Here is a 17,356-nt window from a genome sequence, read left to right as displayed (position 1 = left end):
TAGTTTTGCAATGGAAGAATGTGCAAAGTAGAAATAAAAATTATGGGGTGCAAAGGAGCAAAATAAATAAATAAATAAAAATTAAATACAGTTGGGAAAGAGGTAGTTGTTTGGGCTAAATTATAGGTGGGCTATGTACAGGTGCAGTAATCTGTGAGCTGCTCTGACAGTTGGTGCTTAAAGCTAGTGAGGGAGATAAGTGTTTCCAGTTTCAGAGATTTTTGTAGTTCGTTCCAGTCATTGGCAGCAGAGAACTGGAAGGAGAGGCGGCCAAAGAAAGAATTGGTTTTGGGGGTGACTAGAGAGATATACCTGCTGGAGCGTGTGCTACAGGTGGGAGATGCTATGGTGACCAGCGAGCTGAGATAAGGGGGGACTTTACCTAGCAGGGTCTTGTAGATGACATGGAGCCAGTGGGTTTGGCGACGAGTATGAAGCGAGGGCCAGCCAACGAGAGCGTACAGGTCGCAATGGTGGGTAGTATATGGGGCTTTGGTGATAAAACGGATTGCACTGTGATAGACTGCATCCAATTTGTTGAGTAGGGTATTGGAGGCTATTTTGTAAATGACATCGCCAAAGTCGAGGATTGGTAGGATGGTCAGTTTTACAAGGGTATGTTTGGCAGCATGAGTGAAGGATGCTTTGTTGCGAAATAGGAAGCCAATTCTAGATTTAACTTTGGATTGGAGATGTTTGATATGGGTCTGGAAGGAGAGTTTACAGTCTAACCAGACACCTAAGTATTTGTAGTTGTCCACGTATTCTAAGTCAGAGCCGTCCAGAGTAGTGATGTTGGACAGGCGGGTAGGTGCAGGTAGCGATCGGTTGAAGAGCATGCATTTAGTTTTACTTGTATTTAAGAGCAATTGGAGGCCACGGAAGGAGAGTTGTATGGCAACAACTTTGGCGGCAGGTAGCCTAGTGGTTAGATCGTTGGGCCAGTAACTGAAAGGTTGCTCAATTTAATCCGCGAGCTGACAAGGTAAAAGTCTGTCGTTCTGTCCGTGAACAAGGCAGTTAACCCGCCGTCATTGCAAATAAGAAATTGTTCTGTGTTGGACCCTTTTTTTCAATTTTCGCCTAAAATGACATAGCCACATCTAACTGCCTGTAGCTCAGGCACTGATACAAGGATATGCATATTATTGGTACCATTTGAAAGGAAACACTTTGAAGTGTGTGGAAATGTGAAAGGATTGTAGAAGGATATAACACATTAGATCAGGTAAAAGATAATACAAAGAAAAACACACCATTCTTTGTATTCTTTTGTACCATCATGTTTGAAATGCAAGAGAAAAGCCATAATGTATTATTCCAGCCCAGCTTCATTTTAGATTTTGGCCACTAGGTGGCAGCAGTGTATGTGCAAAGTTCCAGACTGATCCAATGAATCATTGCATTTCTGTTCAAAATGTTGTATCAAGACTGCCCAAATGTGCCTAATTTGTTGATGAAAAACTTTTCATGTTCAAAACTGGGCACTCTACTCAAACAATAGCATGGTATTCTTTCACTGTAATAGCTACTGTAAATTGTACAGTGCAGTTAGATTAACAATAATTTAAGCTTTCTGCCAATGTCAGATATGTCTATGTCCTGGGAAATGTTCTTGTTACTTACAACCTCAAGCTAATCGCATTAGCCTTCGTTAGCTCAAGCTTTAACTGACTTGCCTAGTTAAATAAAGGTAAAATAAAAACTCAGCTAATTCAAGTTCTTATAACTTAGCTATTACAAGTTATGATAACTGAGCTAATACAAGTTGTGATAACTGAGCTAATACAAGTTATGATAACTTTGCCTAACAATGTATTATAACTCAGCTAACAGTACCTTTAGGATAGCAGGCTCCGTTGCGACACTCCTCTGTGGGAGAGCAGGAGTTGTCCACACAGTCCAAGATGTAGTTTCCAGCACAACGACACAGCTTGGAGCAGCCGTCACCAAAGATGATCTCTCCTGGCTAAAAGGACAGAGACAGGTAGAGAGGAATTGTTAACATGTTTTTTTGACAATATATATATATATATATTTTGTAATTTATTTGTGCATTCTGTAAACGTATGCGTGTGTTCCTTGTGTTGCTGGTCATTTTGAAAGTATATTTGTGATGTGCTGAGAGGAGCACTATCAATATCCATGTAAGTGGACATTCTGGACAGTAAAAGTACTGTATCGTATAATATTGTATCATATTGTGTATCACATCGCAAATATCGTGTATCATATATCGATTGGTAAGCCGTATGGTATATCACTCACAATATTGTACATCACATTATATTGTTTCATATTCAATCACACAGTACATTCTTAACCACAGACTAACAATCCCAGATGGTCTCGTACCTCATAGTAGTCACCTCCCTCCAGACAGCCACATGTTTCTATGGGGACACAGCGTCTGCCTTTGAACACAAAGCCTGGCTTACAGAAACACGCGCTGATACAGGAGCCAGTGCAGTTGGTGGAGGGTTCCTTACAGCTGGGGATGCAGGCAGGGCCACACTCTATATACTCAGCATTGGGAGGGCACGTCACTATTGGGGGAGAGAGGGAGAGGAGGATGGGGGGAGGCAAAGAAGAGAGGGAAAGGGGGTGGGGCGGAAGGGAGACAAGGGGTTAATATCAGGAATTATTGGGTTACCAATGAATTGATTTGTGCAAATACAGAAAGCGGTTTCTGATTCTGATCGTAAGAATGAGAACAAATGATTGTCTGTTAATTTCACCTGGTGGTTTTGTGGTAGTAGGTTTGGGAGTAGTTGGTTTAGGTGTAGTTGGTATGGGAGTAGTTGGTTTGACTGTAGTTGGGGCGGAGGGACAGAGGGAGACAGCATGAGACATAAGAGAAAAAGACATTATAGCCAAGTCTCAGATCTGTTTGTGCTGTCTGGTCAACTCATATGGTCACAGCCTGGTCACCTCCCCTACCATCCAAAACGTCAGATGTCAAAACACCATTCTGAGTGTGTGTGGGTGTTTGTACGGACTGTTTATGTCAGGGGACTTACTTGTAGGGTAGCAGTCCAGCTCTCCTCCCTGGACCTTACACTCGTGCATTGGAGGGCAATCAGAGGGATTGCAGGTGACGAAGGGAGCGTTACAATAACATTTCAGCTTACAGTCCTCCAGGTACCACTCCTCACCAGGCTGGAGGGAGGGAGGGAAGGAGGAGAGATGGAGGGAGAGACAATAGTTCATCAGTGGTTGGTTGCAGGTTGGTTACATACACGTCACACACACAAAGTCCATCACCCGACACACAACACACTCACCTCGTAGTACTGTCCGTTGGTGCCTTTGCAGCCACAGGAGTTCTCTTTGACACACTTCCCAGCGCTGAGGACGTAACCAGGGTCACACACACAGCCCTCTGAACAGGGAGCATCACACCCTGTGGAGGGTCTGGAGGCACAGGTGGGCTGGCAAGGGGCGGCACAGGGCACGTACTGACTGTTGGGGGGGCATGTCAGAGCTGGAGAGAAGGAGGGAAGAGGAGACATTAGGAGATAGGTCTACTTTAAAACATGACTGTCTCTTAATAATGACATTGTTGGTCATACGGAACAGTACTGTTAGAGTGTATTGTTTGGTCTTTGATGTGCTAATAACAGCAGGGTCTTTGGTGAGTGAATGAATAATTATTATTATATTAATCACTGCAATTTCCATCTTCATCATCAATATCCGTCTCTTCCTTGTTATTATTATGTATAACATGTATCTGTAGCAGGGTTGGGGTCCATTTCAATTCCAGTCAATTCCGGAAGTACTTTAAAATACCAATTCCAATTCTCTTTAATGCTTTTCAGTGAGGGAAAACTTGGAATGAGAATTTGGTTTACTTTCTGAAATGACTGGAATGAAATGGAATTGACCCCAACACTGATCTGTACTCACGGCAGAAGGTGCTGTTCCTCCAGGTTCCGATGGTGACTCCTCGGTCCTGACAGTCGTTGACGTACGACTCGATGGACTCACACAGGATGGGTTGAGCACCATCCAGCTCGCACAGGTCAAACAGACAGTCCTTGAAGAAACTCTGAAATAGACACACATAAACATATGCGTGTCTTCGACTTGCACCCAAAGCTTGGAGGTTTGGTTACTTAAGTGACAAAGTTGTTTGAATTGAATATAATTAAGAGTGTTTAAACATTTATGCACTAAATATGTCTATATATATACAAAATGTTTTTCTTGGGTGTGAGATATTACACATTAAACAAACTTTTGTTGAATCTTAAAGACAAAATATGATATGACCCTATATACCGTACATTACAGTAATATCTCACATTAGGTAAGACACTATATACCACACATTACGGTAGTTACTCACATTGGGGTTGACCTTGGGGTGACAGACAGCGAACGGTCCGTTCTTGTCCAGTAGCATGCCGCAGTAGCCAGAGCTCTCATACCTGTCCAGTTCATCATCAGTACAGCCTGGGATGGTGGTGTTGGGCTTCTTGTTACAACTGGAGTCAGAGACAGGGTGAATCAGTCGTGTGTGTGTGTGTGTGTGTGTGTGTGTGTGTGTGTGTGTGTGTGTGTGTGTGTGTGTGTGTGTGTGTGTGTGTGTGTGTGTGTGTGTGTGTGTGTGTGTGTGTGTGTGTGTGTAACTGGTGGCATGACTCACTTGGGATCTGTGACCCAGCTGTGTCCAAAGTCATTGGGGTTGGTGGTCAGAGAACCGTCGGGTTTCCTGAAGTCATCGTTGGAGTTTCCGTTGTAGTCTCCACACAGTCCACACAGCTTGTCCTTATAGCTAAATACAGAGGAGCAAATAGACCGATGAGTCAAGCATTTTTTCTACAATATTAATTAATGACAACATTATAAAATAAAAATATTACAATGTGAGAAATTTCTACTTGGTTTTTATTTTACGTTGTGTTTATATGGTTATTTGAATGGTATATCATGTCGGGGTCACCAAAACTGTAGGAGAGAAACCAAGCTGCATAGACCCCATTTTTGGTCTCTCTCTCTCTCTCTCTCTCTCTCTCTCTCTGTATGTGTGTGTGTGTGTGTGTTGTCTTCAGTGTGTGTATGAAGCAGTTTTGACTCACTCCTTGATGACCTTGATGTCCATATAGTGGTTTCCGTCATATCGTACGGTCACACCAAAGTCCATGGCTACAGTGTAGTGTTTACCAGACTTCAAAACAGACACGCCTGTAGCTGGGGTCAGTGGGATGTTCACATTGATACCATCCAACTAGGAGGAGAAGAGGACACAGACGTGTTAGTGAGGGGCACTTCATTTTTTATGTTTTTTAGCTTCCTCTTTATAAGCTGTTCTGTGTTTTGTATGAATTTGATGCATTTAATGCTGCTCAGGAATTTCCCTTCGGTGGCAAAAACATATTTATTGAATACAATGACACACTGTTCTTGACAGTGTATGTTACTTTATATTGAATGTGTACATGCAGGGCTCTGCATTTTATCACTATTTCATTCTATTGTTACGTATTTAAACATTTTCAAACGTCTTCCTCATCTCTTTTTCTCTCTACCCCAACCCTATCCCTCCATCAATCCCTCTCTCTCTCACCTGCACGGTGCCTCCCTTCAAGATGGAGATCTTCACCCCACGCACGTACACATGCACAGCCTTCAGGTAGGAGATGGTTGGTTTGTTGAAGCGGTTCTCGTTGTCAGCATGCACCTCGTAGTGAGGCACTGACGTGTGGTTACAGGGCTCTGACATCAGGTAGCTGCAGTTCCCCATGAAGTTGTACTTCTTCTTGTCGAAGGTGGTGTAGTGAGGGTCACCAGACGCGATACAGGTAGAGGTGTCTGGGGGGAATAGTGATTATAAAGTTGGGAGTGAGATTAGTAATTGGCTGGTGGAAATAATACTGACTCATTGTTCACATAGTTGGGTTATTATTTTCACCAAATGATGCCTGACAAAATGTAAATAGTGTTTTCCAAGCTGAACATAATACATGTATACTGTATATAAGGCTGTCTGTTTGCATAGCTAGGAATCAAACTCTAGGAACGATCCACTTTACTGTAGGTTGGATGTTCCCGTGGGTTTCACGATGGAACTCCTTACCAATATAATAGATTTGATAAGACTTTCATCTTTATATAAGTGATGATAACTGAGCTAATACAAGTTATGATAACTGAGCTAATACAAGTTATGATAACTGAGCTAATACAAGTTATGAGAACTGAGCTAATACACGTTATGATAACTGAGCTAATACAAGTTATGATAACTGAGCTAATACAAGTTATGACAACTGAGCTAATACAAGTTATGACAACTGAGCTAATACAAGTTATGATAACTGAGCTAATACAAGTTATGATAACTGAGCTAATACAAGTTATGATAACTGAGCTAATACAATTTATGATAACTCAGCTAATACAAGTTATGATAACTCAGCTAATACAAGTTATGATAACTGGTATGCCGTAATACAAGATCTCATAACTTAGCTAATACCAGCTATGATAACTGGGGCGGCAGGGTAGCCTAGTGGTTAGAGCGTTGGACTAGTAACCGAAAGGTTGCAAGTTTGAATCCCCGAGCTGACAAGGTACAAAGCTGTCAAATACAAGTTATGATAACTGAGCTAACTGAGCTAATACCAGCTATGATAACTGAGCTAATACAAGTTATGATAACTGAGCTAATACAAGTTATGATACCTGAGCTAATACAAGATCTCATAACTTAGCTAATACCAGCTACGATAACTGAGCTAATACAAGTTATGATAACTGAGCTAATACAAGTTATGATACCTGAGCAAATACAAGATCTCATAAGTTAGCTAATACCAGCTACGATAACTGAGCTAATACAAGTTATGATAACTTTGGCGGCAGGTAGCCTAGTGGTTAGATCGTTGGGCCAGTAACTGAAAGGTTGCTCAATTTAATCCGCGAGCTGACAAGGTAAAAGTCTGTCGTTCTGTCCGTGAACAAGGCAGTTAACCCGCCGTCATTGCAAATAAGAAATTGTTCTGTGTTGGACCCTTTTTTTAAATTTTCGCCTAAAATGACATAGCCACATCTAACTGCCTGTAGCTCAGGCACTGATACAAGGATATGCATATTATTGGTACCATTTGAAAGGAAACACTTTGAAGTGTGTGGAAATGTGAAAGGATTGTAGAAGGATATAACACATTAGATCAGGTAAAAGATAATACAAAGAAAAACACACCATTCTTTGTATTCTTTTGTACCATCATGTTTGAAATGCAAGAGAAACGCCATAATGTATTATTCCAGCCCAGCTTCATTTTAGATTTTGGCCACTAGGTGGCAGCAGTGTATGTGCAAAGTTCCAGACTGATCCAATGAATCATTGCATTTCTGTTCAAAATGTTGTATCAAGACTGCCCAAATGTGCCTAATTTGTTGATGAAAAACTTTTCATGTTCAAAACTGGGCACTCTACTCAAACAATAGCATGGTATTCTTTCACTGTAATAGCTACTGTAAATTGTACAGTGCAGTTAGATTAACAATAATTTAAGCTTTCTGCCAATGTCAGATATGTCTATGTCCTGGGAAATGTTCTTGTTACTTACAACCTCAAGCTAATCGCATTAGCCTTCGTTAGCTCAACCCACCAATCCTGAAGAAGCTTTAACTGACTTGCCTAGTTAAATAAAGGTAAAATAAAAACTCAGCTAATTCAAGTTCTTATAACTTAGCTATTACAAGTTATGATAACTGAGCTAATACAAGTTGTGATAACTGAGCTAATACAAGTTATGATAACTTTGCCTAACAATGTATTATAACTCAGCTAACAGTACCTTTAGGATAGCAGGCTCCGTTGCGACACTCCTCTGTGGGAGAGCAGGAGTTGTCCACACAGTCCAAGATGTAGTTTCCAGCACAACGACACAGCTTGGAGCAGCCGTCACCAAAGATGATCTCTCCTGGCTAAAAGGACAGAGACAGGTAGAGAGGAATTGTTAACATGTTTTTTTGACAATATATATATATATATATATATTGTAATTTATTTGTGCATTCTGTAAACGTATGCGTGTGTTCCTTGTGTTGCTGGTCATTTTGAAAGTATATTTGTGATGTGCTGAGAGGAGCACTATCAATATCCATGTAAGTGGACATTCTGGACAGTAAAAGTACTGTATCGTATAATATTGTATCATATTGTGTATCACATCGCAAATATCGTGTATCATATATCGATTGGTAAGCCGTATGGTATATCACTCACAATATTGTACATCACATTATATTGTGTCATATTCAATCACACAGTACATTCTTAACCACAGACTAACAATCCCAGATGGTCTCGTACCTCATAGTAGTCACCTCCCTCCAGACAGCCACATGTTTCTATGGGGACACAGCGTCTGCCTTTGAACACAAAGCCTGGCTTACAGAAACACGCGCTGATACAGGAGCCAGTGCAGTTGGTGGAGGGTTCCTTACAGCTGGGGATGCAGGCAGGGCCACACTCTATATACTCAGCATTGGGAGGGCACGTCACTATTGGGGGAGAGAGGGAGAGGAGGATGGGGGGAGGCAAAGAAGAGAGGGAAAGGGGGTGGGGCGGAAGGGAGACAAGGGGTTAATATCAGGAATTATTGGGTTACCAATGAATTGATTTGTGCAAATACAGAAAGCGGTTTCTGATTCTGATCGTAAGAATGAGAACAAATGATTGTCTGTTAATTTCACCTGGTGGTTTTGTGGTAGTAGGTTTGGGAGTAGTTGGTTTAGGTGTAGTTGGTATGGCAGTAGTTGGTTTGACTGTAGTTGGGGCGGAGGGACAGAGGGAGACAGCATGAGACATAAGAGAGAAAGACATTATAGCCAAGTCTCAGATCTGTTTGTGCTGTCTGGTCAACTCATATGGTCACAGCCTGGTCACCTCCCCTACCATCCAAAACGTCAGATGTCAAAACACCATTCTGAGTGTGTGTGGGTGTTTGTACGGACTGTTTATGTCAGGGGACTTACTTGTAGGGTAGCAGTCCAGCTCTCCTCCCTGGACCTTACACTCGTGCATTGGAGGGCAATCAGAGGGATTGCAGGTGACGAAGGGAGCGTTACAATAACATTTCAGCTTACAGTCCTCCAGGTACCACTCCTCACCAGGCTGGAGGGAGGGAGGGAGGGAAGGAGGAGAGATGGAGGGAGAGACAATAGTTCATCAGTGGTTGGTTGCAGGTTGGTTACATACACGTCACACACACAAAGTCCATCACCCGACACACAACACACTCACCTCGTAGTACTGTCCGTTGGTGCCTTTGCAGCCACAGGAGTTCTCTTTGACACACTTCCCAGCGCTGAGGACGTAACCAGGGTCACACACACAGCCCTCTGAACAGGGAGCATCACACCCTGTGGAGGGTCTGGAGGCACAGGTGGGCTGGCAAGGGGCGGCACAGGGCACGTACTGACTGTTGGGGGGGCATGTCAGAGCTGGAGAGAAGGAGGGAAGAGGAGACATTAGGAGATAGGTCTACTTTAAAACATGACTGTCTCTTAATAATGACATTGTTGGTCATACGGAACAGTAATGTTAGAGTGTATTGTTTGGTCTTTGATGTGCTAATAACAGCAGGGTCTTTGGTGAGTGAATGAATAATTATTATTATATTAATCACTGCAATTTCCATCTTCATCATCAATATCCGTCTCTTCCTTGTTATTATTATGTATAACATGTATCTGTAGCAGGGTTGGGGTCCATTTCAATTCCAGTCAATTCCGGAAGTACTTTAAAATACCAATTCCAATTCTCTTTAATGCTTTTCAGTGAGGGAAAACTTGGAATGAGAATTTGGTTTACTTTCTGAAATGACTGGAATGAAATGGAATTGACCCCAACACTGATCTGTACTCACGGCAGAAGGTGCTGTTCCTCCAGGTTCCGATGGTGACTCCTCGGTCCTGACAGTCGTTGACGTACGACTCGATGGACTCACACAGGATGGGTTGAGCACCATCCAGCTCGCACAGGTCAAACAGACAGTCCTTGAAGAAACTCTGAAATAGACACACATAAACATATGCGTGTCTTCGACTTGCACCCAAAGCTTGGAGGTTTGGTTACTTAAGTGACAAAGTTGTTTGAATTGAATATAATTAAGAGTGTTTAAACATTTATGCACTAAATATGTCTATATATACAAAATGTTTTTCTTGGGTGTGAGATATTACACATTAAACAAACTTTTGTTGAATCTTAAAGACAAAATATGATATGACCCTATATACCGTACATTACAGTAATATCTCACATTAGGTAAGACACTATATACCACACATTACGGTAGTTACTCACATTGGGGTTGACTTTGGGGTGACAGACAGCGAACGGTCCGTTCTTGTCCAGTAGCATGCCGCAGTAGCCAGAGCTCTCATACCTGTCCAGTTCATCATCAGTACAGCCTGGGATGGTGGTGTTGGGCTTCTTGTTACAACTGGAGTCAGAGACAGGGTGAATCAGTCGTGTGTGTGTGTGTGTGTGTGTGTGTGTGTGTGTGTGTGTGTGTGTGTGTGTGTGTGTGTGTGTGTGTGTGTGTGTGTGTGTGTGTGTGTGTGTAACTGGTGGCATGACTCACTTGGGATCTGTGACCCAGCTGTGTCCAAAGTCATTGGGGTTGGTGGTCAGAGAACCGTCGGGTTTCCTGAAGTCATCGTTGGAGTTTCCGTTGTAGTCTCCACACAGTCCACACAGCTTGTCCTTATAGCTAAATACAGAGGAGCAAATAGACCGATGAGTCAAGCATTTTTTCTACAATATTAATTAATGACAACATTATAAAATAAAAATATTACAATGTGAGAAATTTCTACTTGGTTTTTATTTTACGTTGTGTTTATATGGTTATTTGAATGGTATATCATGTCGGGGTCACCAAAACTGTAGGAGAGAAACCAAGCTGCATAGACCCCATTTTTGGTCTCTCTCTCTCTCTCTCTCTCTCTCTCTCTCTCTCTCTCTCTCTCTCTCTCTCTCTCTCTCTCTCTCTCTCTCTCTCTCTCTCTCTCTCTCTCTCTCTCTCTCTCTCTCTCTCTCTCTCTCTCTCTCTCTCTCTCTCTCTCTCTCTCTCTCTCTGTATGTGTGTGTGTTGTCTTCAGTGTGTGTATGAAGCAGTTTTGACTCACTCCTTGATGACCTTGATGTCCATATAGTGGTTTCCGTCATATCGTACGGTCACACCAAAGTCCATGGCTACAGTGTAGTGTTTACCAGACTTCAAAACAGACACGCCTGTAGCTGGGGTCAGTGGGATGTTCACATTGATACCATCCAACTAGGAGGAGAAGAGGACACAGACATGTTAGTGAGGGGCACTTCATTTTTTATGTTTTTTAGCTTCCTCTTTATAAGCTGTTCTGTGTTTTGTATGAATTTGATGCATTTAATGCTGCTCAGGAATTTCCCTTCGGTGGCAAAAACATATTTATTGAATACAATGACACACTGTTCTTGACAGTGTATGTTACTTTATATTGAATGTGTACATGCAGGGCTCTGCATTTTATCACTATTTCATTCTATTGTTACGTATTTAAACATTTTCAAACGTCTTCCTCATCTCTTTTTCTCTCTACCCCAACCCTATCCCTCCATCAATCCCTCTCTCTCTCACCTGCACGGTGCCTCCCTTCAAGATGGAGATCTTCACCCCACGCACGTACACATGCACAGCCTTCAGGTAGGAGATGGTTGGTTTGTTGAAGCGGTTCTCGTTGTCAGCATGCACCTCGTAGTGAGGCACTGACGTGTGGTTACAGGGCTCTGACATCAGGTAGCTGCAGTTCCCCATGAAGTTGTACTTCTTCTTGTCGAAGGTGGTGTAGTGAGGGTCACCAGACGCGATACAGGTAGAGGTGTCTGGGGGGAATAGTGATTATAAAGTTGGGAGTGAGATTAGTAATTGGCTGGTGGAAATAATACTGACTCATTGTTCACATAGTTGGGTTATTATTTTCACCAAATGATGCCTGACAAAATGTAAATAGTGTTTTCCAAGCTGAACATAATACATGTATACTGTATATAAGGCTGTCTGTTTGCATAGCTAGGAATCAAACTCTAGGAACGATCCACTTTACTGTAGGTTGGATGTTCCCGTGGGTTTCACGATGGAACTCCTTACCAATATAATAGATTTGATAAGACTTTCATCTTTATATAAGTGATGATAACTGAGCTAATACAAGTTATGATAACTGAGCTAATACAAGTTATGATAACTGAGCTATTACAAGTTATGATAACTGAGCTAATACAAGTTATGATAACTGAGCTAATACAAGTTATGATAACTGAGCTAATACAAGTTATGATAACTGAGCTAATACAAGTTATGACAACTGAGCTAATACAAGTTAGGACAACTGAGCTAATACAAGTTATGATAACTGAGCTAATACAAGTTATGATAACTGAGCTAATACAAGTTATGATAACTGAGCTAATACAAGTTATGACAACTGAGCTAATACAAGTTATGATAACTCAGCTAATACAAGTTATGATAACTCAGCTAATACAAGTTATGATAACTGGTATGCCGTAATACAAGATCTCATAACTTAGCTAATACCAGCTATGATAACTGGGGCGGCAGGGTAGCCTAGTGGTTAGAGCGTTGGACTAGTAACCGAAAGGTTGCAAGTTTGAATCCCCGAGCTGACAAGGTACAAAGCTGTCGTTCTGCCCCTGAACAGGCAGTTAACCCACTGTTCCTAGGCCATCATTGAAAATAAGAATTTGTTCTTAACTGACTTGCCTAGTAAAATAAAGGTCAAATTTAAAAATAAAAAAAAAATAACTGCGCTAATACAAGATCTCATAACTTAGCTAATACCAGCTATGATAACTGAGCTAATACAAGTTATGATAACTGAGCTAATACAAGTTATGATAACTGAGCTAATACAAGATCTCATAACTTAGCTAATACCAGCTATGATAACTGAGCTAATACAAGTTATGATAACTGAGCTAATACAAGTTATGATACCTGAGCTAATACAAGATCTCATAACTTAGCTAATACCAGCTACGATAACCGAGCTAATACAAGTTATGATAACTTTGGCGGCAGGTAGCCTAGTGGTTAGATCGTTGGGCCAGTAACTGAAAGGTTGCTCAATTTAATCCGCGAGCTGACAAGGTAAAAGTCTGTCGTTCTGTCCGTGAACAAGGCAGTTAACCCGCCGTCATTGCAAATAAGAAATTGTTCTGTGTTGGACCCTTTTTTTCAATTTTCGCCTAAAATGACATAGCCACATCTAACTGCCTGTAGCTCAGGCACTGATACAAGGATATGCATATTATTGGTACCATTTGAAAGGAAACACTTTGAAGTGTGTGGAAATGTGAAAGGATTGTAGAAGGATATAACACATTAGATCAGGTAAAAGATAATACAAAGAAAAACACACCATTCTTTGTATTCTTTTGTACCATCATGTTTGAAATGCAAGAGAAACGCCATAATGTATTATTCCAGCCCAGCTTCATTTTAGATTTTGGCCACTAGGTGGCAGCAGTGTATGTGCAAAGTTCCAGACTGATCCAATGAATCATTGCATTTCTGTTCAAAATGTTGTATCAAGACTGCCCAAATGTGCCTAATTTGTTGATGAAAAACTTTTCATGTTCAAAACTGTGCACTCTACTCAAACAATAGCATGGTATTCTTTCACTGTAATAGCTACTGTAAATTGTACAGTGCAGTTAGATTAACAATAATTTAAGCTTTCTGCCAATGTCAGATATGTCTATGTCCTGGGAAATGTTCTTGTTACTTACAACCTCAAGCTAATCGCATTAGCCTTCGTTAGCTCAACCCACCAATCCTGAAGAAGCTTTAACTGACTTGCCTAGTTAAATAAAGGTAAAATAAAAACTCAGCTAATTCAAGTTCTTATAACTTAGCTATTACAAGTTATGATAACTGAGCTAATACAAGTTGTGATAACTGAGCTAATACAAGTTATGATAACTTTGCCTAACAATGTATTATAACTCAGCTAACAGTACCTTTAGGATAGCAGGCTCCGTTGCGACACTCCTCTGTGGGAGAGCAGGAGTTGTCCACACAGTCCAAGATGTAGTTTCCAGCACAACGACACAGCTTGGAGCAGCCGTCACCAAAGATGATCTCTCCTGGCTAAAAGGACAGAGACAGGAAGAGAGGAATTGTTAACATGTTTTTTTGACAATATATATATATATATATTTTGTCATTTATTTGTGCATTCTGTAAACGTATGCGTGTGTTCCTTGTGTTGCTGGTCATTTTGAAAGTATATTTGTGATGTGCTGAGAGGAGCACTATCAATATCCATGTAAGTGGACATTCTGGACAGTAAAAGTACTGTATCGTATAATATTGTATCATATTGTGTATCACATCGCAAATATCGTGTATCATATATCGATTGGTAAGCCGTATGGTATATCACTCACAATATTGTACATCACATTATATTGTGTCATATTCAATCACACAGTACATTCTTAACCACAGACTAACAATCCCAGATGGTCTCGTACCTCATAGTAGTCACCTCCCTCCAGACAGCCACATGTTTCTATGGGGACACAGCGTCTGCCTTTGAACACAAAGCCTGGCTTACAGAAACACGCGCTGATACAGGAGCCAGTGCAGTTGGTGGAGGGTTCCTTACAGCTGGGGATGCAGGCAGGGCCACACTCTATATACTCAGCATTGGGAGGGCACGTCACTATTGGGGGAGAGAGGGAGAGGAGGATGGGGGGAGGCAAAGAAGAGAGGGAAAGGGGGTGGGGCGGAAGGGAGACAAGGGGTTAATATCAGGAATTATTGGGTTACCAATGAATTGATTTGTGCAAATACAGAAAGCGGTTTCTGATTCTGATCGTAAGAATGAGAACAAATGATTGTCTGTTAATTTCACCTGGTGGTTTTGTGGTAGTAGGTTTGGGAGTAGTTGGTTTAGGTGTAGTTGGTATGGCAGTAGTTGGTTTGACTGTAGTTGGGGCGGAGGGACAGAGGGAGACAGCATGAGACATAAGAGAGAAAGACATTATAGCCAAGTCTCAGATCTGTTTGTGCTGTCTGGTCAACTCATATGGTCACAGCCTGGTCACCTCCCCTACCATCCAAAACGTCAGATGTCAAAACACCATTCTGAGTGTGTGTGGGTGTTTGTACGGACTGTTTATGTCAGGGGACTTACTTGTAGGGTAGCAGTCCAGCTCTCCTCCCTGGACCTTACACTCGTGCATTGGAGGGCAATCAGAGGGATTGCAGGTGACGAAGGGAGCGTTACAATAACATTTCAGCTTACAGTCCTCCAGGTACCACTCCTCACCAGGCTGGAGGGAGGGAGGGAGGGAAGGAGGAGAGATGGAGGGAGAGACAATAGTTCATCAGTGGTTGGTTGCAGGTTGGTTACATACACGTCACACACACAAAGTCCATCACCCGACACACAACACACTCACCTCGTAGTACTGTCCGTTGGTGCCTTTGCAGCCACAGGAGTTCTCTTTGACACACTTCCCAGCGCTGAGGACGTAACCAGGGTCACACACACAGCCCTCTGAACAGGGAGCATCACACCCTGTGGAGGGTCTGGAGGCACAGGTGGGCTGGCAAGGGGCGGCACAGGGCACGTACTGACTGTTGGGGGGGCATGTCAGAGCTGGAGAGAAGGAGGGAAGAGGAGACATTAGGAGATAGGTCTACTTTAAAACATGACTGTCTCTTAATAATGACATTGTTGGTCATACGGAACAGTACTGTTAGAGTGTATTGTTTGGTCTTTGATGTGCTAATAACAGCAGGGTCTTTGGTGAGTGAATGAATAATTATTATTATATTAATCACTGCAATTTCCATCTTCATCATCAATATCCGTCTCTTCCTTGTTATTATTATGTATAACATGTATCTGTAGCAGGGTTGGGGTCCATTTCAATTCCAGTCAATTCAGGATGTACTTTAAAATACCAATTCCAATTCTCTTTAATGCTTTTCAGTGAGGGAAAACTTGGAATGAGAATTTGGTTTACTTTCTGAAATGACTGGAATGAAATGGAATTGACCCCAACACTGATCTGTACTCACGGCAGAAGGTGCTGTTCCTCCAGGTTCCGATGGTGACTCCTCGGTCCTGACAGTCGTTGACGTACGACTCGATGGACTCACACAGGATGGGTTGAGCACCATCCAGCTCGCACAGGTCAAACAGACAGTCCTTGAAGAAACTCTGAAATAGACACACATAAACATATGCGTGTCTTCGACTTGCACCCAAAGCTTGGAGGTTTGGTTACTTAAGTGACAAAGTTGTTTGAATTGAATATAATTAAGAGTGTTTAAACATTTATGCACTAAATATGTCTATATATTTACAAAATGTTTTTCTTGGGTGTGAGATTTTACACATTAAACAAACTTTTGTTGAATCTTAAAGACAAAATATGATATGACCCTATATACCGTACATTACAGTAATATCTCACATTAGGTAAGACACTATATACCACACATTACGGTAGTTACTCACATTGGGGTTGACCTTGGGGTGACAGACAGCGAACGGTCCGTTCTTGTCCAGTAGCATGCCGCAGTAGCCAGAGCTCTCATACCTGTCCAGTTCATCATCAGTACAGCCTGGGATGGTGGTGTTGGGCTTCTTGTTACAACTGGAGTCAGAGACAGGGTGAATCAGTCATGTGTGTGTGTTGGTGTGTGTGTGTGTGTGTGTGTGTGTGTGTGTGTGTGTGTGTGTGTGTGTGTGTGTGTGTGTGTGTGTGTGTGTGTGTGTGTGCGTGTGTGTGTGTGTGTGTGTGTGTGTGTGTGTGTGTGTGTGTGTGTGTAACTGGTGGTATGACTCACTTGGGATCTGTGACCCAGCTGTGTCCAAAGTCATTGGGGTTGGTGGTCAGAGAACCGTCGGGTTTCCTGAAGTCATCGTTGGAGTTTCCGTTGTAGTCTCCACACAGTCCACACAGCTTGTCCTTATAGCTAAATACAGAGGCGCAAATAGGCCGATGAGTCAAGCATTTTTTTTACAATATTAATTAATGACAACATTATAAAATTAAAATATTACAATGTGAGAAATTTCTACTTGGTTTTTATTTTACGTTGTGTTTATATGGTTATTTTAATGGTATATCATGTCGGGGTCACCAAAACTGTAGGAGAGAAACCAAGCTGCATAGACCCCATTTTTGGTCTTTCTCTCTCTCTCTCTCTCTCTCTCTCTCTCTCTCTCTCTCTCTCTCTCTCTCTCTCTCTCTCTGTATGTGTGTGTGTGTGTGTGTGTTGTCTTCAGTGTGTGTATGAAGCAGTTT

General features: G+C 41.9%; 1 protein-coding gene across 1 annotated transcript in view; it reads right to left on the bottom strand.

Annotated features, from left to right (window-relative positions):
- LOC116354060 (IgGFc-binding protein) overlaps positions 1 to 17,356 on the bottom strand; it is a 118,883-nt gene that overhangs the window by 70,615 nt on the left and 30,912 nt on the right. The window contains exons 35-62 of the mRNA XM_031793078.1: positions 16,896 to 17,024; positions 16,564 to 16,702; positions 16,122 to 16,263; positions 15,497 to 15,696; positions 15,229 to 15,367; positions 14,947 to 15,018; positions 14,564 to 14,754; positions 14,048 to 14,177; positions 11,643 to 11,887; positions 11,155 to 11,303; positions 10,608 to 10,736; positions 10,328 to 10,466; positions 9,888 to 10,029; positions 9,263 to 9,462; positions 8,995 to 9,133; positions 8,713 to 8,784; positions 8,330 to 8,520; positions 7,812 to 7,941; positions 5,573 to 5,817; positions 5,085 to 5,233; positions 4,652 to 4,780; positions 4,352 to 4,490; positions 3,910 to 4,051; positions 3,285 to 3,484; positions 3,021 to 3,159; positions 2,739 to 2,810; positions 2,356 to 2,546; positions 1,840 to 1,969 (exon numbers count right to left, since the gene is read on the bottom strand). Of these exons, the coding sequence (XP_031648938.1) occupies positions 1,840 to 1,969; positions 2,356 to 2,546; positions 2,739 to 2,810; positions 3,021 to 3,159; positions 3,285 to 3,484; positions 3,910 to 4,051; positions 4,352 to 4,490; positions 4,652 to 4,780; positions 5,085 to 5,233; positions 5,573 to 5,817; positions 7,812 to 7,941; positions 8,330 to 8,520; positions 8,713 to 8,784; positions 8,995 to 9,133; positions 9,263 to 9,462; positions 9,888 to 10,029; positions 10,328 to 10,466; positions 10,608 to 10,736; positions 11,155 to 11,303; positions 11,643 to 11,887; positions 14,048 to 14,177; positions 14,564 to 14,754; positions 14,947 to 15,018; positions 15,229 to 15,367; positions 15,497 to 15,696; positions 16,122 to 16,263; positions 16,564 to 16,702; positions 16,896 to 17,024 (4,214 nt within the window). The remainder of the gene's footprint in view (positions 1 to 1,839; positions 1,970 to 2,355; positions 2,547 to 2,738; positions 2,811 to 3,020; positions 3,160 to 3,284; positions 3,485 to 3,909; positions 4,052 to 4,351; positions 4,491 to 4,651; positions 4,781 to 5,084; positions 5,234 to 5,572; positions 5,818 to 7,811; positions 7,942 to 8,329; positions 8,521 to 8,712; positions 8,785 to 8,994; positions 9,134 to 9,262; positions 9,463 to 9,887; positions 10,030 to 10,327; positions 10,467 to 10,607; positions 10,737 to 11,154; positions 11,304 to 11,642; positions 11,888 to 14,047; positions 14,178 to 14,563; positions 14,755 to 14,946; positions 15,019 to 15,228; positions 15,368 to 15,496; positions 15,697 to 16,121; positions 16,264 to 16,563; positions 16,703 to 16,895; positions 17,025 to 17,356) is intronic.

The sequence above is a fragment of the Oncorhynchus kisutch genome, linkage group LG16 (genome assembly GCF_002021735.2).
Source record: "Oncorhynchus kisutch isolate 150728-3 linkage group LG16, Okis_V2, whole genome shotgun sequence".
Classification (NCBI taxonomy): domain Eukaryota; kingdom Metazoa; phylum Chordata; class Actinopteri; order Salmoniformes; family Salmonidae; genus Oncorhynchus; species Oncorhynchus kisutch.
This window is presented reverse-complemented; position numbering and strand designations above follow the sequence as displayed.